This window comes from Microcebus murinus, chromosome 18 (genome assembly GCF_040939455.1).
Source record: "Microcebus murinus isolate Inina chromosome 18, M.murinus_Inina_mat1.0, whole genome shotgun sequence".
NCBI lineage: Eukaryota > Metazoa > Chordata > Mammalia > Primates > Cheirogaleidae > Microcebus > Microcebus murinus.
In genome coordinates this window covers 14,778,315-14,803,331 of record NC_134121.1, presented here as the reverse complement: position 1 = coordinate 14,803,331, position 25,017 = coordinate 14,778,315, and the positions used below count along the sequence as shown (strand labels likewise).

At 49.3% G+C, this 25,017-nt stretch overlaps 1 protein-coding gene and 1 long non-coding RNA gene across 2 annotated transcripts in view; both read left to right on the top strand.

The window, feature by feature from the left end:
- Positions 1 to 956, top strand: part of LOC142861857 (uncharacterized) — a 31,893-nt gene extending 30,937 nt beyond the window's left edge. The window contains exon 3 of the long non-coding RNA XR_012912964.1: positions 733 to 956. This is a non-coding gene — a long non-coding RNA (uncharacterized LOC142861857). The remainder of the gene's footprint in view (positions 1 to 732) is intronic.
- A 2,701-nt stretch (positions 957 to 3,657) lies between these two features.
- On the top strand, positions 3,658 to 14,938 carry ALOX15 (arachidonate 15-lipoxygenase). Its single transcript, XM_075994186.1, has 14 exons — positions 3,658 to 3,853; positions 5,318 to 5,522; positions 5,802 to 5,883; positions 5,973 to 6,095; positions 6,602 to 6,705; positions 6,906 to 7,066; positions 8,401 to 8,544; positions 9,677 to 9,886; positions 12,668 to 12,754; positions 12,852 to 13,021; positions 13,202 to 13,323; positions 13,891 to 13,991; positions 14,113 to 14,280; positions 14,390 to 14,938. Exons 1-14 carry the CDS (start codon positions 3,719 to 3,721, stop codon positions 14,567 to 14,569), a joined length of 1,992 nt encoding a protein of 663 aa, XP_075850301.1. The 5' UTR covers positions 3,658 to 3,718; the 3' UTR covers positions 14,570 to 14,938.
- The last annotated feature ends 10,079 nt before the right edge of the window (positions 14,939 to 25,017 follow it).

Here is a 25,017-nt window from a genome sequence, read left to right as displayed (position 1 = left end):
CAAAGAACAAGGAAGCTGTTTATGTACTGATGTGGAGTAATCTACTGATTTATGTTGTACTATAGAAAAAGCAAGGGGCAGAACACTGTAAGGTATGCTACAATGTTTAGGAAAAAGACAAAGGATAGGCATGTATCTGCTTGGCAACATGCACAGAAGAAACTGGTAACAGTGATTGTTGGTGGTGGAAGAACCTGGTGGCTTGGAGCCAATGAGTGGAAGAAACTACTGAGTACCACTTTGTACCTTCAGAATTTTGAATCATGTGAAGGTACTGTTAATGAACCCACAAGGGGGGTTCACTGTTACTCGCTGCAGAGAAAGCCAATTACTGAGGCAACGAGAATTGTCAAGAAAGAAAGGATTTGTTGCAGGAGATGTGTCAACTGGGAGCTAGGAGGTATGGACTGCTTCCCCAACCTACAGGGTCAGGGTTTTTTCTGGAGGTGAAATGAATAATGCATGAGGGGAGTGAGCATCATCACGTGTTTTGGTGGAGTGCAGGGCATGCAAGTGCAGTAAGAAATCATGCTAGAACACACATCCCATGATCAAAAAGGTGGATCAGTCCCTCCTAGGGTGGAATTTTAGTAGTATAATGAGTTAGGGGTTAACACTGGTCATTCTTTCAGCCTTGTGTGCAGGCGGGATGCAGGGAATAGGTTGCTCAGTGGGTCCTTGGGCATGATCTGTCTCGGGGTGTTGCTTACCTTGTCTTCTCTGCACAAACAGGTGGTGTAAGGCTTTGCAGTTGGCTCGTGGCTGCAAGGAGGTTCTGCCATTTCTTGGAAAGAAACTCAAAAGGGAGTGAATCTGCAAAGTTACAAAGTTCTGGTCAGCAAATCTTACTGGCCTAGGAATCTGAAACATAAGGGAACTATGAAAAAAAAAACTATAAAAAAGTGTTTTCTTGCTTATGGAGCTGGTTACAGGACTTCCTGTTAAAAGAAAATTAAACTAACCAGAAAATATGCATCACAAACATATTTTCATCAACTTCATTTGTTTTACCAGGTTGACCTTACTGTATAACACGGTAACACCAGAGTTTATTCGACTAATTCCTTGTTACTGATATTGCCTAATAGCTATTTGTTTACCTTTGTCTCCCTCAAGGGAAGAATTTATTTATAATTGAGTTTTTAGTTTAGTGCATTTCAACAAACTCTTACTGACACCCACAAGCCCTGACACGGTGCTAAATTCAGGGGAAACAAAAGTGAATGTCCCTGGGTATGTGGTCCCTGCCTAGGAGGAGCTCATGTTAGTGGGCGATACAGACACACAAACAAAGGATCACAATGCAGGATTGATTAGGTGTGCAATGATAGAAGTATGCATGTTTATTGCAGCACAATTCATAATTGCAAAGGTGTGGAATCAACCCAAGTGCCCACCAATTCATGAGTGGATTAATGAAAGGCGGTGTATGTATAGCATGGAGTACTACTCAGCCATAAAAAGATGAATTAATACTTTTTGCAACAATCTGGATGGAACTGGAGACCATTCTCCTAAGTAAAGTATCTCAAGAATGGAAAAGCAAACACCACATATACTGACAATTAAATTGGAACTAACCGATGAACATACTTGTGCACAGAGGGAAGTATTAATAAAACTCAGTGGAAATCAAGCAGAGGAGATGGGGGAGAAGGGAGGGAAAAAAACCTACCTAATGGGTACTATGAACACTATTTGGGTGATGGGCACACCTCCTATAGCTGGGGCTCAAGCATTATAAAAGCAATCCATATAACCTAAAATATCTGTACCCCCTTAATATTAAAAAGAACAGAAGACAGTAGACAGCACTGTGACGTAATAAGTCAGTTCTTCAAAGCTTTAGAACACATTAGTATACTGGCACAAAAAAAAGGATTTTTTTTTTTTTTGAAACAGGGTCTCACTCTATCACCCAGGCTAGAGTGCGGTGGTGTCATTATAGCTCACTGCAACCTCAAATTCTTGGGCTCAAGTAATCTGCCTGCCTCAGCTTCCCAAGTAGCTGGGACAAAGGAATGCACCACCACGCCCGGCTAATTTTTTCTATTTTTTGTAGAGACTGGTCTCCCTCTTGCTCAGGCTGGTCTTGAACTTCTAACCTCAAGGGATCCTTTCACCTTGGCCTCCCAGAGTGCTAGGATTATAGGTGTGAGTCACCGTGCCTAGCCCAAAAGGGGTGTTTTTAACTGAGACCACTGAGTTGCTGACAAAAGCTATGTGCCTGGTATTGTGCCAGGGTTTTTGCATTAATAAATCTCCTGGAATCCCTCTGGCAACCCAGTGGATTAAATATTAGTATTTTCTTTATTACACCAATTAGGAAACTAAGGCTCAGAAGAGATGAGGTTACATGGTTATGAAAAGACAGATCTCAGATTTGAATCTTGATTTGTTGGATTAAAGCTTGTGTTCTTTCCCCTAATACATAATTTGCGAATATTTTCCCTGTCTCAAATCACCCACATTAAAAGAGATATTTAGAAGTTAATTAAAAAATAGTATGCATAAGGAGGAAAGTAGTACAGAGGAAAGTTGATTAGCTCTGATTGGGTAGGAGGAATGGAATTGCCAGGGAAGTCTTCACTGAAAAACTGGAGTCTAGGCTGGGTGCGGTGACACACGCCTGTAATCCTAGCACTCTGGGAGGATGAGCCGGGAAGATTGCTTGAACTCAGGAGTTCGAGACAGAGCCTGGGCAAGAATGAGACTCCCGTCCCTACTAAAAACAGAAATTAGTCAAACAACTAAAAATAGAAAAAAAAATAGCTGGGCATGGTGGCCTGTGCCTGTAGTCCCAGCTACTCAGTAGGCTGATGCAGAAGGATTGCTTGAGCCCAGGAGTTTGAGGTTGCTGTGAGCTAGGCTGATGCAACCACAACTGTAGCCCAGGCAAGACTCTGTCACAAACAAAAAGCCAAAAACTGGAGTCTAATCAGGGTTTAGAAGGATGCATAGAATTTTCCAGAAGCAAGTTCTTCTAGGGAACAATAAGGGGGGTTCTCAGAACACATAGCTCCATCCCCAGGCGGAGCGCCCGGGGGGTTGAGGTGCAGTGGGGTAAGTGCTAGAAAGGCTGGTCAGGTTAGCAAGAGCTTTGAATGCGCACAAGTTTGGATTTTTACTCTGTAGCCAACAGGGAGGCAGAAGCTTTTGAGCTAGAAAGGAGTGAGTCCCAGAGCCTGGCCCGGGGAAGGCAGGCATGCAAAGTAGCCGAATGAATTAGGCGGCCAGAATGCACCTTCCTCAAATGCTGCTACAGACCGGGTCTCCTTGCCCACTTCGCCCTTCCCTGCAAGCTTAAATACGGCCCTTGGCAGGGACAAACCAATTTTTGAGGCCATTGTGTGCGTGTCTGACTGTCGTACACTGGTGTGTACCCCCTCACCCCCACACCATCTGCTCGCGGGACCTGGCGTCGATTCCTTCTTCCTGGATGTTTTCTGCCCAAATCCTCATCTGCTTCCCCCTCTCACCACGTCAGTGGCTTACACTCCCTGCCCCCGCCGGGACCCAGCCTTTATGGGCTGGAGCTGAGCTCTGGGCTGCGGGGAGCTGGGAGCCCCAGCCAGCAGCCGGGCGGGGGTGGGTTGGAGACCTGCCACCCACATTCCGGCCCTGGACAAGACCTCTGAGAGGGCGGGGTCTCGGGCTCTGATATCTGGTGCGTCCGGCCTTCGTCCCTTTCAGAAGGAGCGAAACACCTTTGGGCAAGATGGGTGTCTACCGTGTCCGCGTGGCCACCGGGGCCTCGATCTACGCAGGCTCCAACAACCAGGTGCAGCTGTGGCTGGTTGGGCAGCACGGGGAGGCGTCGCTGGGGACGCGCCTGCGGCCCGCGCGGGGCAAGGTGAGCTGCGCAGAGCCGGGCGGGGTGGCCGGCGCCCCCGGCCCCAAGTCAGTCAAATCCCCGGGAGGAGACGCGCCCGCGACAGCCTCGGTGCTTGCTCGCCGCCAAGGGCGCAGCACTCGGCACAGAGCGCGCACCGAGACGGCGGGGTAGAGCGCTTTAGGGCGGTTGGTGACACACAGTAAGCGCTTAGTGAATGTTCCCGCTGCCCGGCCTCCTTGGAACCGAGGGGCTCTCCTGTGCGCCCCTTATTCCAAGAGCTCTTGTCTCGAAACTCTGCGGCCACCGGAGTGGACTTTCGGTCCTCCCGTTTTCTCTATTTCAAACCTCTACCGTTGTTCTCAGGCCTGGCTGGCTTTGTCACCTGGGGTGTCGTGGGTGGTGAGACGGGATCGGGGATAGGTGGGAGAAAGAAGCCAAGACTTGAGACCACTCTCGATTTTCCAACCCACTTCTGTCATACCTACCCGGGGCTGTTATCTTTTTCTCTGCCAACCTCCAAATTCCCATGCCTGTCCAGCTCTCTCTCGGATTCGGATTCAGATTCGGATGTCTGTCTCACGGACTTGTCAAAGGAACTTGCCCCTAAGACGTCCTTCCCCTTTCCCACCTGCCAGACCGCTCCTCCTGTCTCCCCGGCGGCGCTCGGCCTCCTCCCTCTCTGCCTCCGCCTCTGTCTAACCAGGAATCCGGCGCAGCCAATCCTATCTCCTGGGCATCTCCCGCATCCGTGCCTCGATGTCCCCCTCACCCCGGACCACCAATGTGCCCCTGAACCTGCGTCATCTTCACCCTCTTCACCGGCCTGGCGCCTCTGCGCGGGACTTTCCAAGCCCTTCTGCAGCCAGAGCAATTTCTCCCCAACACATTCCCACCCTTAGAACATTCCCCGCGCTTCCAACATTTGAATGGCTCCCGCTTCTTCTCAGGACCAAATCCAAAGCTCTTGGTTACCTTGGAGACCCTCCCGATCTGCTCCTGTTCACCTGCCCACACCCGGCTTTGTGCGCCAGCTCCACGACGCCCTCCCTTCGCCTCTGCCCCGCGCGTCCCCCACCCTCCGCGTTACAGCCCTCCCCACCTCCCGGTCTCCGCTTAGACGGAATGTCCTCCGGGAAGCCTGTCCCTAGGCCAGGTGGGGACCCTGCCTGCCCTCAGCCTTGGTGGGTCTCACAGCTGCAGTTGCGTGTCAACAGCGTGTCCCCGGCTCCAGGGTGTGCTCGTCAATCCCATAGGGAGGAAGAAGTGCAGGCAGGCGAGCACCCTTGCGTCCTCCAGACCTCATGCCCTCAGGGTGGGGTCGCGCGCCCTGCTCCGTGCGCAATCCCTTTCCCGCTCTGGCTCCCTTCGCGCCGCTTTCCCGGAGGCTCAGAGGAAAGGGGCGGCGGGAGCAGGGCGGGGCCGCCGCGCCCTCGCGGCAGGGCCCGCCACGCACCCACGCGGAGCCTCTCCTGTCGCCTGCAGGAGACGGAATTCAAGGTGGACGTGTCGGAGTACCTGGGGCCGCTGCTGTTTGTGAAACTGCGCAAACGGCGCCTCCTCCAGGATGACGCCTGGTTCTGCAACTGGATCTCGGTGCAGGGCCCCGGGACCAGTGGGGACGAGTACAGGTTCCCTTGTTACCGCTGGGTGGAGGGCGACCGCGTCCTGAGCGTAGCGGAGGGCACCGGTGAGTGCAGGGGTGGGGTGTGAGGCGGCCGCTGGGGCGCAGGAGAAGCTGGGGGTGGCGGTGGGGGTGGGGATGGTGTGTGAAGAGGGTGCAGGACTTGGAGACTCGAACCTGGTGTGTGGGGGTCTTTGGAGGTTGTCAAAGAGGCAGTTGCTGGCGCTGGCATGGAGTGGGTGGAGGCTGGGGGAGAGGCCAGCGGGAAGGACGAGCCTGGGAGGGACTTAGCAGGGACAGGGGAGAGGCCCTTAGGAAAGGCCCGTCACTCCTCTGGACTTCTAGGCCGCACGGTACTTGACGACCCTCAAGACCTGTTCAAGAAGCACAGGGAAGAGGAGCTGGAAGAGAGAAGGAAGCTGTACCGGTTAGCCCTTCTCCCCTGACCCCACCCTGAGCTGTTGACCCTTCCGACCTTCCAGAATACCAGAGCCTGGTGCCATGTCTACCCTGCAGGTGGGGTAACTGGAAGGATGGGTTAATCCTGAATATGGCTGGGAACACAATACGTGACCTTCCTGTAGATGAGAGATTTCTGGAGGACAAGAGGATTGACTTTGAGGCTTCACTGGCCAAGGGGTGAGAGCAAGGGGAGTTGGGGGAGAGGGAGGCCAGTGGGCTTATGGGCTGCACAGGTCTGGACCAGCCCAAGATCATTGGTGCCTGTGGTTGTAATATTTGGGTCTCAGAATATTTGAGTCTTAAACTCTTTTTTTTTTTTTTTTTTTTTTTTGAGACAGAGTCTCGCTTTGTTGCCCAGGCTAGAGTGAGTGCCGTGGCGTCAGCCTAGCTCACAGCAACCTCAAACTCCTGGGCTCAAGTGATCCTTCTGCCTCAGCCTCCCGGGTAGCTGGGACTACAGGCATGCACCACCATGCCCGGCTAATTTTTTTATATATATATCAGTTGGCCAATTAATTTCTTTCTATTTATAGTAGAGACGGGGTCTCGCTCTTGCTCAGGCTGGTTTTGAACTCCTGACCTTGAGCAATCCGCCCGCCTCGGCCTCCCAAGAGCTAGGATTACAGGCGTGAGCCACAGCGCCCGGCCGAGTCTTAAACTCTTTGCCCCATGCTTCCCCGAAGGCTGGCAGATCTTGCTATCAAAGACTCTCTAAACATTCTGACTTGCTGGAATGATCTGGATGACTTCAACCGGATTTTCTGGTGCGGGCAGAGCAAGCTGGCTGGTTAGTCCCCTCCCCCCGTGTTTCTCCCAGGACCCTTACCCCCAGATCCCACCCAAACCAGGGGAATTGGAAGAACCAGGGTTGGGAGACAAGAGGCTTGGGTCCCTCTGATAGGCTGGGGTCAAGTGGGGATGGTTTGGTGACGGTTGGGAGGACCAAGAGCTCAGATCCCATGGTGTGCTCAACAACTGCCTTCCCAGAGAAAGTGCGGGACACCTGGAAGGAGGACGCCTTATTCGGGTACCAGTTTCTCAACGGCACCAACCCCATGCTGCTGAGGCGCTCTACTCGCCTTCCTGAACGCCTAGTGTTCCCTCCGGGGATGGAGGAACTGAGGGCCCAGCTGGAGAAGGAGCTGAAGGTACGACATCAGCCCCCTAAGGAGGCCCAACAATGAGTGGGGACGGGGTCAGCGCCAACTGTACTGTGGTCTGCTTGCTGCTGGCCGGCAGGAAGGGACCCTACAGGAGAAGTCCTGAGTGACCCTGGAGAGGCGCAGCCGTGTGGCCTTCCTCCTTGCATGAGGACAGGGTACTGTGGAGGGAGGGGCTGCAAGGTGGAACAGGCGACGGAAAAGATTGAAAATGGGGACATGCAACTGGGCCTCAGTGCTGGTGATTCAGGCAGGGTACAGAGTAAGAGAATCAGGGTCGGGGGTGTGATTGTTAATCAGGAATCAACACGGAACAGTTGAGAGGAAAATTGATGGGATTATAGGAACAAACAGACTTGGATTTGAATCCTGGCTCTGCTCTTTGTAAGCAGCGTGACCTCGGGAAAAATATCCAACATCTCTGATCACGCTTCCTCTTCTATAAAACTGAGGCTAATTCAACTACGTATAAGAATTATAGGCAGGGCGCTGTGGCTCACACTTGAATCCTAGCACTCTGGGAGACCGAGGCAGGAGGATCAGGATCCCTTGAGCTCAGGAGTTAGAGATGAGCCTGAGCAAGAGCGAGACCCCATCTGTACTAAAAATAGAAAGAAATTAGCTGGACAACTAAAAAGATATATATAGAAAAAATTGGGCCGGGCGCGGTGGCTCATGTCTGTAATCCTAGCTCTCTGGGAGGCTGAGGCGGGTGGATTGCTCGAGGTCAGGAGTTCGAAACCAGCCTGAGCAAGAGCGAGACCCTGTCTCTACTATAAATAGAAAGAAATTAATTGGCCAACTAATATATATAGAAAAAAAATTAGCCAGGCATAGTGGCGCATGCCTGTAGTCCCAGCTCCTTGGGAGGCTGAGGCAGGAGGATTGCTTGAGCCCAGGAGTTTGAGGTTGCTGTGAGCTAGGCTGATGTCACCGCACTTAGTCTAGCCTGGGCAACAAAGCGAGACTCTGTCTCAAAAAAAAAAAGAAAAAGAAAAAATTGGCCGGGCATGGTGGTGCATGCCTGTAGTCCCAGCTACTTGGGAGGCTGAGGCAGGAGGAGCACTTCAGTCCAGGAGTTTTAGGTTGCTGTGAGCTAGGCTGACACCAGGGCACTCTAGTCCCGGTGACAGAGTGAGACTCTGTTTCAAAAAAAAAAAAAAAAGAATTATATGAGGTCATAAGAAACACTGGATCCATTACGTAGTACAAATTAGGTGATGAAGACTAGTTAGTTCCCTTCTCTATTTTCTCCCTTTGGGGAATGGGAGCAGGAAGGAGATGCCTTATGCTGATAGCTGCCCTTGCCCTCCCCCATCCAGGGAGACACGCTGTTTGAAGCTGACTTCGCCCTGTTGGACGGGATCAAGGCCAACGTCATCCTGTGCAACCAACAGCACCTGGCTGCCCCTCTGGTCATGCTGAAACTGCAGCCTGATGGGAAACTCATGCCCATGGTCATCCAGGTGAGAGGACCCGGGGTTTCTGCTCCCCCGTGGTGGGCCTACTCCGTTTAGCCCCTCATCCAAATTCACCCCCTGCGAAGGCACCGTGCTAAGGCGCTGGGGGAGATGTTGAAGGAGGAATGAGCAAAGTCTTTGATGTTAAGAGCCTTGTCTAACTGGAGAGACAGACTGGCCCAGTCTGAATATGCTCCAGTACTGAGGAGGTCCCTGAGGACAGAGATGGCCTGGGAGGGATGGGGGGGGATCATGAGCCTTGGAGAAGGGTCAGGACTTAGGCAAGCAGGAGGGAGGGGAAGGACCTGTCCCAGGGCAGCTGGGTGGGCAGGGAGGCTGAGGTGGAGGAGTCAGGAGATTCCTAGGGGACATGGCGGGAATGCGGGGGAAGACTGTGAGGTGAGAGGGGCGGGATTCAGCCACGCTAAGGAGGATGACATCCACATGGGAGCTGGCAGAGGCTGTCGGGCAAGGTGCTGTGGGCTCGTGGTACCACGTGGTACAGGCGGTTGTGTTTGCGGTGGAGAGGAGAAGGGGGATACTAGACATGGGTAGTAGGGTGACCTGCTGCCCGCTTGCTGGAGGAGGAGGTGATGGGCTCAGATGTGGGTGGTGACGTAGCGATGAAGAGGACAGATGGACACGAGTGCAGAGGGAGACTGAAGGAGAGGGGAAAAGGGGAGCCAGGCCGGGCGCCTGCAGAAATAGGACACATAAAGAGGACAGGGTGCTCACGTAGGCTCTGTCTTGCCGATCATGAGTTAATGGGGAGACATTCAAATTGCCTGGCAGGCAGCTGAGAACTGGAGACGCAGCCATTTGTGTAGAGGTGGTGTTGAAAGATCGGTGAGAGGCTGAGATTTCGGAAAGAGTGTGGGATGCAGGAAGCAGGGGTGTGAGTCTCGTCCACAGTGAGGGGACCGAAAGGGGAAGTGGAGGCTGAGAAGGCAGCGGAAGGGCAGCTTCTGCAGAAGGCCGAGGGCAGAGCAGCTTGCGCAGCGCCAGCACCGAGTGGGTGGGGGAGGGGAAGAAATGGTAGCCGTGGGGGTGGTGGCAGTAGGATGGAGGATGAAGGGAGGGGAGGGGGATTGGTGGCACCTGGCACTCACCCCTGTGTCTCCTCCTGTCCCTGCTCTAGCTCCAGCTGCCGAAAATAGGATCCCCGCCACCTCTGCTTTTCCTGCCCACGGATCCCCCAATGGTCTGGCTTCTGGCCAAGTGCTGGGTCCGGAGCTCTGACTTCCAGCTCCACGAGCTGCAGTCGCATCTTCTGAGGGGACACCTGATGGCTGAGGTCATTGCTGTGGCCACCATGAGGTGCCTTCCCTCACTACATCCTATCTTCAAGGTAGCACCTTGTTCCCTTCTCCCCTGCCTGCCTCTCTCTCTGCCCCAGGGCACGTTCCCACCTCTGGAGGCCCCTCTCCACGGGTTCTGGGGTGTGGAGAGAACCAGCCCATGGAAGACTCAGCAAGGGAGTGTGAGCCTGGCTTCCCGCGCACTTTCAGCGGGTCACATCACCTCCCAAGGGGGTAGAAATGATTCCAAGGGGATGGGACAAAAAAACATAACCCTTTAAATGTATAAAGCACAGATATTTATGCAGTACACAAGCAGTACGTGCCAGTGACTGAAGATTCAATCCAATCCAAGGGGACCATACAAATCATGTAGAAGGATTTTCCCAGCCAGTCCTTGTAGAGTTCTAAAATAGCAACATAGGCCAGTTAGAGCTGCAGGCCCACAGCAGTAGCCTGCTTTATTACAGGTAATTAGAGCGAAGTATTCACCCATTAAAAATGTTTATTGGGTGCTTCCCATGTGGCAAGAGCCATTCTAGATGCTAGTGGTAGGCAAGACTAGCGAGGCCCTGATCTTCTGGGATCAGTTTCCAGTACGGGCAGACGACACAGCCTGTACTGTAACACACCAGCTGCGGTGAGTACCGGGCAGAGAAGCAAAGCAGGGTGGTGTGGTAGTGAGTTTAGAGTGGGTGGCCAGGAAAGGCTTCCTCAAGATGATGCAGAGAATGAGACTGGGGGTGGGGGGCAGGCAAGCCGTGAGATAATCAAGAGGGCACAGTGTTCCAGGCAGAAGGAACAGCTCGTGCAAAGTCCCTGAGGCAGGAATGAGCTTGACTCGTTTAAAGAACAGGAAAGACGACGAGTGTAATGGGTGAAGGGGAGACGGAGGAAATGAGGTTGCGGAGATGCTCAGCGGTCAGATCCGGAATTCTCAATGCCTCCCAGGGGTGAAATGCTTGCGAGAGTGGAAAAATCTTATTATGTTTATGTATAAGGCACAGATAAAACACAGCACACACATAGACATATAGTATATATGTAACATTAAAATTTCACGGATAGGCCGGGCGTGGTGGTTCACGCCTGTAATCCTAGCACTTGGGAGGACGAGGCAGGCAGATCGCTCAAGGTCAGGAGTTCGAAACCAGCCTGAGCAAGAGCGAGAACCCGTCTCTACTAAAAATAGAAAGAAATTAATTGGCCAACTAAAAATATATAGAAAAAATTAGCCGGGCATGGTGGCACATGCCTGTAGTCCCAGCTACTCGGGAGGCTGAGACAGAAGGATCGCTTGAACCCAGGAATTTGAGGTTGCTGTGAGCTAGGGGCCACAACACTCTAGCCTGGGCAACAGAGTGAGACTCTGTCTCTAAATAAATAGATAGATAGATAGATAGATAGATAGATAGATAGACAGACAGACAGACAGATAGAATAAAATTTCATGGATAGGGGTTGAGATTAGGAAAAAACATCCCAAAAGTCTTCTTAGGGGGTAATACTGAACAAAAGTACATTGGAACATTGTAGGGCAGTGGTCCCTAACCTTGTTTGGCACCAGGGACCAGTTTCATGGAAGACAACTAGACAATTTTCCCACAGATTGGGGGTGGTGGAGGGTGGTGGTGTAGGCGGAGCTCAGGGGGTGATGCGAGCCATGGGGAGCAGCTGTAAATACAGATGAAGCTTTGCTTGCTCACTGCATCTCGCCTCCTGCTGCCTGGCATCCCCCAGCCCTGTTCCTAAGTTTCATGGAAGACAGTTTTTTCCACTGATCTAGGGGGAGTGGTGTGGGATGGGGTGAGGGGAGGTTGGAGCTCAGGTGGCGATGTGTGGCCTGGTGCCCAAGAGGCCGAGTACCGGTACCAGGCCGTGGCCTGAGGGTTGGGGGCTGCAGGTCTAGACCTATGAAAAGAACAGGAGAATGATTTCTTTCAATTATCACAAAGTGCTGACTCAGTGGTTTGCAGAATAAATTAAGTGATGCAAATCAACTGAAAAGTCTTTTTTTTTTTTTGAGACAGAGTCTCGCTTGTTGCCCAGGCTAGAGTGAGTGCCGTGGCGTCAGCCTAGCTCACAGCAACCTCAAACTCCTGGGCTCAAGTGATCCTACTGCCTCAGCCTCCCAAGTAGCTGGGACTACAGGCATGCACCACCATGCCCGGCTAATTATATATATATATATATATATATATATATATATATATATATATTAGTTGGCCACTTAATTTCTTTCTATTTATAGTAGAGACAGGGTCTTGCTCTTGCTCAGGCTGGTTTCGAACTCCTGACCTCGAGCAATCCGCCTGCCTCGGCCTCCCAGAGTGCTAGGATTACAGGCTTGAGCCACCGCGCCTGGCCTGAAAACTCTTTTTAAACATTTATTGTATTCTTTTAAGACACAGGGTCTTGCTGTGTCTCCCAGGCTGGAGTGCAGTGGCATGATCAGAGCTCACTGCAGCCTTCAACTCCTGGCCTCAAGTGACCCTCCTGCCTCTGCCTCCAGAGTAACTGGGACTATAGGCACATGCCACCATGCCCCAATAATTTTTCTTTATTGGAGTCTCACTATGTTGCCTAGGCTGGTCTCAAACTCCTGGCCTCGAGTGATCCTCCTGCCTCAGTCTCCCAAAGTTCTGGGATTGTGGGTGTGAGCTACCTTGCCCAGCCCCAAATGAAAACTACTGATGCCAAGGAGCCATTGAACTTGAAGTTTGTGTTTTTTTTCCTGAAGACCCAGTGTCTTTCCTGCTTTTTAGCCCATTTCTCATGGGGACCTGCCACAACTTTCTTCTGACTTGCCCTCCCTGCTTCTCTCCCTCCAGCTCATAATCCCCCACCTGCGCTACACGCTGGAAATTAACGTCCGGGCCAGGAATGGGCTGGTCTCCGACCTGGGAGTTTTCGACCAGGTATGGGTGGAGAAAGGGGGATTCTGGGCTCACTCCTCCTTCCGGCTCTGGCCTCAGGGCTCCTGACTGGCCTGACCCTGCTGTCCTCGTCCCTCAGGTGGTCAGCACAGGTGGGGGAGGCCACGTGGACCTGCTCAAACGAGCTGGAGCCTTCCTGACCTATAGGTCATTCTGTGTCCCTGATGACTTGGCTGACCGGGGGCTCCTCGGGGTCAAGTCTTCCTTCTATGCCCAAGATGCCCTGGAGCTCTGGGGAATCGTCTCTCGGTGAGGCGAGCAGGGGGGCAGGGCTGGGGGGTGGGAGGGGTGGAGGAGATGGCACGGAGAACAGGGGGTCTGAGTTTTGGTTGTGGGGCCGGGGCCCTGGCCTGGCCCTGTGGGCAGGGGCAGACGCTTGGAGGCTCCCTGTCGGGCTTCAGCTCTCTGGCCTTGACCCTCGGCCGGCAGGTACGTGGAGGGCATGGTGAATCTCCACTACAAGACAGACGAGTCTGTGAGGGACGACCCTGAGCTGCAGAGCTGGTGTCGCGAGATCACTGAAATTGGGCTGCAAGGCGCTCAGGACCGAGGTAAGAGGAGCCCCTGCCCTCGGATGTCAGACGCAAAACACAAGAGACCTCCCTAGAATCCTCCCTGTTTCTTTGGAATGTTCCAGAGGTATTTCCAAACCCTGTGCAAACTCCCAAAGGCCTTCCCAGGTTCCATTCCCTCTCCGCGAGAGGCAGGTCCCCATCCTATACACTGAGGAGTCCCAGTCCCAGGCACAGTGGGAGCAGTGGCTGTTCATCAGTGTTTAACAACTGGCTCTCTGGAAAAAAGCCCTGATCTGTAGCATTTGCCCATTTCCATGGTGTAAATATTCCCACTGCGGCTACCAAGTGAAGTTGACTAGTTTGCTAAACACCTGAAAAGTTAGCGTCATTGACTCTTGTGAGCCAGCGCGAGCCGGCACGAGGACCCTCCCAGCAGAGCTCCCCGTGTCCCCGAACCCAACCCACTCTCCTGTTAGTTCCCACAGGAGTGACTGCGTGTTCCTGGCACCTTCTCACCCGTCTTGTTCTCCTCTCTCCGCCTTGTCTCTGAGCTCTGCCTCTACTCCCGGCCCCACAGCTTCTAACTCTCCTCACTCCTTGCAGGGTTTCCTGTCTCCTTGCAGTCTCGGGAGCAGGTTTGCCGCTTTGTCACTATGTGCATCTTCACCTGCACTGGCCAGCACTCCTCCGTCCACCTGGGCCAGGTGCTTACCAGAGGGGGCAGCTGGGCATTTGTGGCCTGGAGCGGGGGAGGGGACCGTGCAGGTAGGCTACGGGGTTTTCATGCTTAGCAAGTGTTGACTGTGGACCCTCCCCACTGCTTAGCTGGATTGGTACACTTGGGTCCCTAACACACCCTGCACGATGCGGCTGCCCCCGCCGACCACCAAGGACGCAACGCTGGAGACAGTGATGGCAACACTGCCCAACTTTCACCAGGCTTCTCTCCAGATGTCCATCACTTGGCAACTGGGCAGACGCCAGCCCACCATGGTGAGAGCCAGGTGTCCAGGGCCCTAAGGAAGGAGGCAGCTGCAGGGAGGTGCGGCACCCCAAAGTGGGGGATCATAGGCTCCCAGCTGCCTTTTCCTCTCCACCCCAGGTGGCTGTGGGCCAGCATGAGGAGGAGTATTTTTCGGGCCCTGGGCCCAAGGCTGTGCTGAAGAAGTTCAGAGAGGAGCTGGCTGCCCTGGATAAGGAAATCGAGAGCCGGAATGCAAAGCTGGACATGCCTTATGAGTACCTGCGGCCCAGCCTGGTGGAAAACAGTGTGGCCATATGAAGGTCCCCAGCCTGTGGCTGTTTCAGCCCCCTCCAAGCCACAACCCCGCCCCTTGGTGGGTTCAGTCCTGCCCTCCCAAGCCCCGCCCTCTTCCCCCTGTCCCACCCTCATTGTCTCCGCCCCCAGCAAACAGGTTTTACTCTAGATGCATCACCTAGGGGCCTCCCTCCTCCTTCTCTTCCTCTTTTCCTATTTCCCTCCCTCTTCTATCAGATCAGGGTGATAATACCTATTGCTTACTGCACACCTTTTATGCACCAAATGTGATTCTGAACCTAAATCAAGTTTAACAACACAAAAGGATATTTTAGACTAATGATAGAAAAGAACGAAGACAACTGTGTTAAATAAAACGTTGGCAAAAGATGATAGAGCATCACGAAATTTCTCTTTGTGACTGGGTAGGATTTAGCACATGTCCTGAAGCCAGACACACCACAAAGCAAAGCAGTAACGCAGCGATCTCGAGTGTTGACTCGCAAGGTTTTCATTTCATGGCTCACTTAGAAATGATGAACGAGCGTAAGCAGGTCACACTGGGGAGCTGCTTATTCCGTCTTCTGGCTTCAGCCTCACGGATCCGTGTCTAGGACCCATTTGTGGGTTGCCAGTTGTGAAGCTTCAAATTAATATAATTAACTGAAAAATGCTAAAAATTTCATGATCATCTTAATGACTGTACAACAAGGAATTCAATAAAATTCAACTGCTGCATCTGGTTAAAATTTTGGAAAAATGGGCCGGGCGCGGTGGCTCACGCCTGTAATCCTAGCACTCTGGGAGGCCGAGGCGGGCGGATTGCTCAAGGTCAGGAGTTCAAAACCAGCCTGAGCGAGACCCTGTCTCTACTATAAAAAAAAAATAGAAAGAAATTAATTGGCCAACTAATATATATATATATATAAAATTAGCCGGGCATGGTGGCGCGTGCCTGCAGTCCCAGCTACTCGGGAGGTTGAGGCAGAAGGATTGCTTGAGCCCAGGAGTTTGAGGTTGCTGTGAGCTAGGCTGACGCCATGGCACTCACTCTAGCCTGGGCAACAAAGCGAGACTCTGTCTCAAAAAAAAAAAAATTTGGAAAAATAAACTGTGAAGTTTTATTTCTTAATTTGATCATCTATGGATATTTTAAAACAGAAGCTAACAGTATACACAAACCAAAGGAGTTTCCTTTACAACTGTGGTCCCCAACCCCTGGGCCATGGACTGGTACCAGTTGGTGGCCTGTTAGGAATAGGTAGCACAGCTGGAGGTGAGTGGTGGGCGAGCAAGTGAAGCTTCATCTGTATTCATTTATTTATTATTATTATTATTTTGAGACAGAGTCTTGCTCTGTCACCCTGGGTAGAGTGCAGTGGCATCATCATAGCTCACTGCAACCTCAAACTCCTGGGCTCAAGGGATCCTCCTGCTTCAGCCTCCCAAGTAGCTGAGACTACAGGTGCACACCATGATGCCTGGCCAATTTTTCTATTTTGAGTAGAGACGGGGTCTTGCTTAGCCTGGTCTCGAACTCCTGAGCTCAAGCAATCTTCCCATCTTAGCCTCTGAAAGTGTTAGATCACAGGCATTAGCCACCGCGCCCTGCCAAAGCTTCGTCTGTATTGACAGCTGCTCCCCATCACTGGTCTCACTGCCTGAGCTCTGCCTCTCCCACCCGCACCCCTGTCCCTGGAAAAAGTTGTCTTCCTTGAAACTGGTCCCTGGTGCCAAAAAGGTTGGGGACCGCTACTTTACAATACAAAGTTGCTTCTTGCCCCTTAGTCTGCTGAATTCCACATATAGGCGATGCTTGGTTTGATTCTCTGTGGAAGAATTGGAAATAGGAAATTGAGAGGTGGGGTAGAGCTTAATGCTGGAATCTAGGAGAATCTACAAAGTGGCAAGACAGCACGGCACAGTCTTCACACCAGAAATAACACAGCAGTGCCGCAGGGGCAGCTAGGAAAGGAATCGTGAGAAGAGGTGGGAAGAACCTGTTTCATGATGCCAAGAAATTAAACTTGACCCTTAGGAAACAGCCACTGCAAGGTTTTAAGTAAGGGTAGAATAGAGTCCTGGAAGTCAACCTCTCACAGAGGCACCGCCTTTTCCCTGGAGGCCACGCCCTTCTCAAGGAGGCCAGTTCCTATTCTTGTTAAGGCCACGCCCCCTTTCTCGGGGACCTTAACCTCATTCTCGGTTCCTTGCTGGGAAGTTTCATTCTGACGGCTTTTCTCCTTGGTCCCTGACAGAGAAAACTTCAAATCCTGTTTTTTTCTGGAAATGAGTCTTTTAGAGCCTCAAAGAGACGTGGTCTTCGTGTTGTCTAACAATGAGGTCATGCCCCTTGAATTCCAGCGAAGTTACAGAATAAAAAGTGAGCTCATAGATAGTGAACTATCTTACTTTTAGGTGAGCAAATTCAATTTCTTATAACAGACTTATTGTAATAAATATGTTTTCTTATAACAAATATGTAGTCAGTAAAGTATGGAAGTTGCAGTAAATTCTTGAGAATCAGTGCAAGTGTAACCTGAACATTATGGGTGGTAGAAAACAGAAGGTAACAATAGGCCTTTGTCAGGATGGCTTAAGGGAAATTCTTGCAAACAGACCTCCTGCTCACAAGTTCAAGATAACAAGCAATAGAGTAAGTATACGCCTGGCAAGAAGGAACCTTCATGCCAATCCGGTTATTGTTTATATTCTTAGTGTCTTTAAGGTGAAAGTCTGGCAAATATTCTATAGGTTTTACCTTTGTCCAACAACACGCAGTTGCTAGCTCAGTGCGCAGACCTCCCAAACCCTTGTGTTCAGCCTTTGCATCCTTTTCAAGGTTTCTTATTCATCTACCTATTGAGACTGGGAGGCTCTGCCTTCGGCTACAATTTCCAGGCAAGGCTGAGTGAAAGAGTATGCATTTTTTACTTTTCTGTTGCCACGCATCAGAACTGCTGGGCTTCCACTGTTTTTCCCTTTTGCCATGGACAGAGGAATGAGGTGCAGGCCTGAGTGAGCCCAGCTTCCTGGACTCCACTCTGTGGGCCATTTCCCTGTCCAGACTACCCTGGCCCTTAACTTGGTTTGAGCCTGTGGAGGTGTGGGCAGGAGACCCAGAGAGGGCACAGGCTGAGAGGTGGGAATGGCAGTAGAGGCGGGTGTAGCCAGAGCACAATACTGGTGGGTGCAATCTCAGTCATACTGCGGGGTGTTTCTGTGTAGCGTGTTCAGGGGAACAGAAAGGTGTGGCGCTGCCGCTGGGATAAAGGGACTCGCGCACTGCAGAGGGCGTGGCTGCAAAGGTGCTGAGATCAGCTTTTGAAGGCCCGGGGCAGGCCTGACCCGCAGGAAGGCTTCTCAAACCCTGAGCACTCCGTGAAGAGAGTCACAGCGCTTTTCCTCCTCTGACTGTCTTCTTTCCATGCCAGTCTCAGTCGTGAGTTACTGAGAAGGTGACTTTGGGGGCAGGGGGTGTCTGTGACAATGGAGAGAAAAGATGTGAGGAAGATCACAAAGACAGAATTGACAGCACTTGGTGACCCTTTAAGTAGCTGCAAGGCTAGGCGTGGAGGAGGAGGACAGCGTGACTCCAGGGATTTAGGCTGGTTGGAAGCAAAAGATTTTTTGTCTTAAACTTTTAAAATTGATGTGCAACACACACACACTTGCATAAAATGTAATGCACCACTCAATGGATCCTCACTAAGAGGACAGCCCAGAGCTGTTGCAGCAGCCCAGGGTTGAAGGAAAACATTACCAGGACCCCAGAAGCACCCACATGTCCCCAGGTATTACCCTTAATTAGAAATATTTCATTAATTAAAACATTTTTTTCTGAACATATTCTAAAGTAGCGCTTATCAGTCTTTACCCTGAAGAAACCACTGAAATAGTTTTTAGTGCTCAGGGAAACTCTGCTGAACAATTTTGATATCTGACAGCTCGTGGCACATTAATATGATCATTCAATCAGATATAATAATCCAGTGATAGCTATCAGGGCTCCTTTGAGTAGAGATGGATATTTTCCTGTGGCTGGTCCTTTCCCAAAGGACATCAGCTATAATGCAATTCAGGAGTGTAGGCAGAGGAAGCTTTAGTTATTCTTTTTAAAAATTTACCACTTAGGGTTTTTTTTTTTTTTGGTATAACTGTATTGAATTAAAATAATAGCTCAATACACATGGTACATAAAGCCCATGTTTGATTGTTTTTGACATATGTCTATGCCCATGAAGCCATCACCATGACCAAGATAGTGAATATTTCCATCATCCCTGGAAGATTCCTTGTGTCCTTTGGCAAGTCATCACTCTCCCCACTCTCATTCCCAGGCTTGCTGTGATAAGTTAGTTTGCATGTTACCGAATTCTATGTGAATGGAATAAAACACATTTGGTTTTTCTAGAAGAGCCAGTGAAACACACATAAACGATCTTGGCATGTCCCATGCTGATGTTTCTCAGTCCTGGTGGGGGACTAATGAGGGACAAACCCAGCATTCTTTTGTCTCCAAGTCTCAGAGTTTCTTCCTTGCAGTATGTCAGGGTTTTTAAAGCACCTAAACTTGGTTTTCGTCATCCAGAACCGCATCTGACTTCATGTAAGAGAAGCCAGCCAAGCGCTGGAATGACACCAGCCGTGCTCACCAGCAGCACCCTGGGACCATGACCCCCGTAAGTCCGCCCTTAGTGACAAGTTCAGCCTGAGGTGAAATAATATTCCTCTTATCTTGGTTTATCGCCATCAAAAATCCATTTCTAGATTTTCACTGACATAAACAAGCAAATTCCTTAATTCTTTCAGTACGTAAACTTTGTCTTCTAGAATCAGATTTTGCATTTACGCCCTGGAATGTTGAGATGCCATTCCGATGACCAGCTCATGATGAGGAGGGGGGCTGGAGGAGAGGTATTCCTCCTTTTTCTTTCTTTCTTGCGTGGCGTCTCCCTGTAGTGAGGCAGTAACAGCTTGGCTAAGCCAGGGAGGAACAGCTTCTTCTGGAAAGGTGAGAGGGAGTTCATCTCTAATGCAATGCCAGGAGCTTGACTCCCCTGCTCGGGTGACCACTTAACTGTGGAATTTCACCTAATGGGGAAGGTCTGAAGATAAAGTTCCTTTCTTTCCAGGCATCAACCCAACTGTCTAAATAAGATAAGACATCTGCATGATGTATAACTGTTTTTGTTAAAAACAGTTATTTTATTTATTTCATAACAGAAATTCTGTTATGTTGGTCTTTGGTATCAGAGCAGTAACCAAGAGAAGCAAAGCATTTGGAGTCTAGCTGGCAGCTTTTTTCATGCAATATCAGGCAGCAGTCAACTCTAAAAGAATGACAAGAGTGGCTCCCCACACTCGGTGAGACCTACTTTGTGCAAACTGCCTTTACCAGGATCTGCTGAAGCAGCTTACTACCGAATGCCTTTGCTAACATTCCACTGGTCACTTCACTGCTAAATGCCTAAATCTCTGCATTTCTAGCACTTGGCAACTATTTATTTGACTAAATATCTTTGTCTCAGTGCTTTAGTCTTTAAGCAGGATACAGCCCCCTCGTTGGGTCTGCTATGAGGAAGGGCAGTACGGAGCGTGGCAGAGGGTCTGGGCACACCTGGCGCCTTCCTAGCACCCCCTGTCAGCACATTCAAATGATCAGAGTCCCCATCTCTCTGTGTCAACAGCCTTCTGCAATTCGCAGGATCAACCCAAGTTTTCTTTTTCATGCAACTCCATCTAGGTGTCTACAAGAGCTAAGAAATTCTTTGACATGGCCATAGAAAATTTCTGAGTTTTAGTCCACCTTGAAGCAGTAAATTAAGAATTTGAACTTGACATTCTTTTTCTTTAAGCTTTCCATTGGCAGCACCCATACTCCACTGTCCTGGAATTCCTACTTCTTCTTCTTCTTTTTTTTTTTGAGACAGAGTCTCATTTTGTTGCCCGGGCTAGAGTGCCATGGTGTCAGCCTAGCTCACAGCAACCTCAAACTCCTGGGCTCAAGCAATCCTTCTGCCTCAGCCTCCCAAGTAGCTGGGATTACAGGCATGCACCACCATGCCCAGCTAATTTTGTCTATATATTTTTAGTTGACCAATTAATTTTTTTCTATTTTTAGTAGAGATGGGGTCTCACTCTTGCTCAGGCTGGTTTCGAACTCTTGACTTTGAGCGATCCCCTGCCTGGGCCTCACAGAGTGCTAGGATTACAGGCGTGAGCCACCATGCCCGGCCCCCTACTACTTCTTATATTGGTCTGTAGAAGGGGTTCCTTGTTCCACAGGGGCCTGGCTGCAATAAGCACTTGCCTCTAGGTGACTGCAGTGGTAGCTTAATCCTTTTGCCAGTAAGATACCAAGAACTTCTAGAGTCTCAGCCCAGAATGTTAATGAGAACTTCACTGTCATCTACTCCATCACGGCCAGATACCCAACCCCAGATACCCCATATTTTCCTGACAGTCAGGTGTTTGCAATGTGCTCTTCACTGGTAATTCATACAGCAGTTAGCGTTGTTTGTTTTCAAGTGTAGATACTAACTCTTGCCGACTTAAGGGAGTCTATAGCACATTCTCAATGCAGCAACCACAATGATGCCATTAAAACCTGAATCTGGATATGTCACTCCGCTGACCAGAGCACTGCAATCTCTTCTTCTTTTTTTTTTTTTTTTTTTGAGACAGAGTCTCTCTTTGTTGCCCAGGCTAGAGTGAGTGCCATGGTGTCGGCCTAACTCACAGCAACCTCAAACTCCTGGGCTCAAGCGATCCTGCTGCCTCAGCCTCCCGAGTAGCTGGGACTAGAGGCATGCGCCACCATGCCCGGCTAATTTTTTCTATATATATTAGTTGTCCTGCTAATTTCTTTCTATTTATAGTAGAGACGGGGGTCTCGCTCTTGCTCAGGCTGGTTTCGAACTCCTGTCCTCGAGCAATCCGCCCGCCTCGGCCTCCCAGAGTGCTAGGATTACAGGTGTGAGCAACCACCCCCGGCCTCCAATCTCTTCTTGTCTCATCCAGAGTAGAAGCCAACGTTCCTCTAGGGCTCACGAGGTCCCTCCCATGCAAGGTGGCCCTCGTTCCTTCGGCTTCACCCCTCTGCTTTTTTGCCCCATGGGCACTCATCTCCAGCCACGAATATACCAGGCATGCTCCTGCTTAGGGTTTTTATTTATTTGTCATTTCTGCTACTTTTTCTTTTAACCTCCTCCCCTCCCAAACCCACCAAGGTATGTGTATATATCTCAGGTCTTTAAGTCCTTCAGGGCTCTGCTGAGATGTCATCTTCATGTGTTTTTTCCTTTTATTTAAAATCATAACCCTCCTACATCTCTTCCTTCTCTTCCTCCTTGCATTCCACTGCCATCTTTTTAACACCACCTGGCATGTTATTGATTTTACTTTATTTGTTTGTTGCGTGCTTCTTTTCCCTAGCACATACTTCCATGAAGACAGTTTCACTTCCTGTTTTATCTACTGACATAGCCTCAGCATTCAGAGCAGTGCCTGGCGCAGAGTAAATGCTCAATAAATAGTTGTTGAATAAATGCACTAACGGGAGCCAGGAGCCAGAGGACCCAGTGCAGGAAAGTTCTGAAGGGGGTTCCAGACCAATGGTGAAGGTGACCCACGTCCAGGCTGCCAGGTCTGTAGCAGGGCTAGAGAGAATCACGTTCAGCCTGGAGCTCCAATTCGGTTTCTTCTACATTTGAAAACTTCGATCTGACGCAGTATTTTTATTTATGCACAAAAGCCTCTACTAGAGAAAAAATATTTCTGAAAAGATGCCTAAAAAACATTAGCTTACACTCATTTTGATAGAAGGAAGAGCCCAAAGTCAGATTCTCTCCATTTCCTGCTTAATTAATAAGCTATTAAAATAATATTCAAGTTCTTGTAGATAAATGAGCCTTATCTATTATATCTTTTCTAATTCTTAGATAATTGCATATGCTTCGAGAATATATCACTATTTCTGTTGTTCCTTTTTGCTTTTGTTATTTCTCTGTTTCTATTTGGAATAATTTTTTTCTGCTTGAAAAACTCCCTTTATTCCTTAAACCTCACTAACCGACCTCTGAAAATAAAAAAAGAAAAAAAAAAGAAAAAAGAAAAACTCCCTTTAGTGTTTGGTTTTGAACAGGTATGATAATGATGAATTCTTATTTTTGTTTGTCTAAAAAAAAATCTTAACTTTGTATTTTTGAAAGATATTTTCACTGGGTATAGACTTAGAGGTTGAGAGTTATTTTCTTTTCCACTTTAAAAATATCATTCTGGGCCGAGCGTCGTGGCTCATGCCTGTAATCCTAGCACTCTGGGAGGCCGAGGCGGGTGGATCGTTTGAGCTCAGGATTTTGAGACCAGCCTGAGCAAGAGCGAGACCCTATCTCTACTATAAAAATAGAAAGAAATTAGCTGGACAAGTAAAAATATAGAAAAAATTAGCCGGGCATGGTGGTGCATGACTGTAGACCCAGCTACTTGGGAGGCTGAGGCAGGAGGATCACTTGAGCCCTGGAGTTTGAGGTTGCTGTGAGCTAGGCTGACGCCATGGCACTCTAGCTCAGGCAAGAGAGTGAGACTCTGTCTCAAAAAAACAAAAACAAAACAAAACAAACAAACAAACAAAATATATATATAATTCTGTTGTCTTCTGGCTTCTATTATTTCTGTTCAGAAGTTAGTTCAACTTTTGTTCCTTTAGTTAATGCATCTTTTTCTCTGGCTGCTTTTATAGTTTTCTCTTCATCCTTGTTTTTCAGCATTTTTGCTTTTATGTGTCTAGGAGTGGTTTTCTTTGCACTGATGTTTTCAAATTGTATTTAAAAATACATAATATACAACTGTATTAACTCCCCTAAAAAAAAAATACATAATAATCATGCAATTTGAACTTTGTCAAATAGCTATTCTAAGGGTAGCTATAAGAATGATGTTGGCCGGGCGCTGTGGCTCACGCCTGTAATCCTAGCTCTTGGGAGGCCGAGGCGGGCGGATTGCTCGAGGTCAGGAGTTCAAAACCAGCCTGAGCAAGAGCGAGACCCCGTCTCTACTATAAATAGAAAGAAATTAATTGGCCAACTGATATATATATAAAAAATTAGCCGGGCATGGTGGCGCATGCCTGTAGTCCCAGCTACTCGGGAGGCTGAGGCAGAAGGATCACTCAAGCCCAGGAGTTTGAGGTTGCTGTGAGCTAGGCTGACGCCACGGCACTCACTCTAGCCTGGACAACAAAGCGAGACTCTGTCTCAAAAAAAAAAAAAAAAAAAAAAAAAAAAAAAAAGAATGATGTTGTAAGGCCGGGCGCTGTGGCTCACGCCTGTAATCCTAGCTCTTGGGAGGCCGAGGCGGGCGGATTGCTCAAGGTCAGGAGTTCAAAACCAGCCTGAGCAAGAGCGAGACCCCATCTCTACTATAAATAGAAAGAAATTAATTGGCCAACTGATATATATATAAAAAATTAGCCGGGCATGGTGGCGCATGCCTGTAGTCCCAGCTACTTGGGAGGCTGAGGCAGAAGGATCACTCGAGCCCAGGAGTTTGAGGTTGCTGTGAGCTAGGCTGACGCCACGGCACTCACTCTAGCCTGGACAACAAAGCGAGACTCTGTCTCAAAAAAAAAAAAAAAAAAGAATGATGTTGTAGATACACTTTCTTTAAAAATTTCTTCATGAGTATTCATTGCCATTTTAGCTTCAGTGAATCTTTAAAACTAAGAAACACACTATGACTGAATTAGAAGCCAAAGAGGAGAAGGTCTGTATAGTAATAAAAAAACTAATGCTGATTGAGAAGTCACTTCAGGTAAGATGTATCCTTATTGGAAAGGAATGTCATGGACCCACCAAGAGGTCTTATTATTTTCCTTCATTAAATATGATACACTGAGATTTTATATTATTTTATTTTGCAAGAGTTTAATTTAGGAAGGTATTTATTTCTTTTTCTTTTTTTTTTAGAAGCAGGGTCTTGTTCTGTTGCCCAGGCTGGAGTGTAGTGCAATGGTGCAATTATAGTTCACTGTAACCTTGAACTCTTAGGCTCGAGGGTTCCTCCCACCCCAGCCTCCTGCGTAGCTGGGACTATAGGCATGCACCGCCATGCCCAGCTAATTTTTAACTTTTTCCCGCTGGAGATGGGGTCTTGCTATGTTGCCCAGGGTGGTCTTGAACTCCTGGCCTCAAGTGATCCTCCTGCCTCGGCCTTCAAAGTGATCCTCCTGCCTTGGCCACCAAAGTTCTGGAATTACAGACATGAGCCACTGCACCTGGCCAATTATTCTTTTACTTAGGGTGCAATTTAATGGTCTGTCTTTGAGAGGGAAGAGTTAACTTTCTAGTAGTTTTTTCTTTCTCTTTGTCTCTCTTTAAATTCTAAACGTAGAAAATATTAATTTATAAGGTCAATGTTAATTATTGGAGTCCACAAATCTTAGAGGTGGAAGGGTAATTATTACTTCATTT

Coding starts and splice junctions, on each gene's coding strand:
- ALOX15 (XM_075994186.1), top strand. CDS start 3,719: ATGGGTGTCTACCGTGTCCGCGTGGCCACCGGGGCCTCGATCTACGCA. Junction 13,022..13,201: donor CTCTGGGGAATCGTCTCTCG/GTGAGGCGAGCA, acceptor CTCGGCCGGCAG/GTACGTGGAGGGCATGGTGA. Junction 13,992..14,112: donor CCTCCGTCCACCTGGGCCAG/GTGCTTACCAGA, acceptor CCCACTGCTTAG/CTGGATTGGTACACTTGGGT.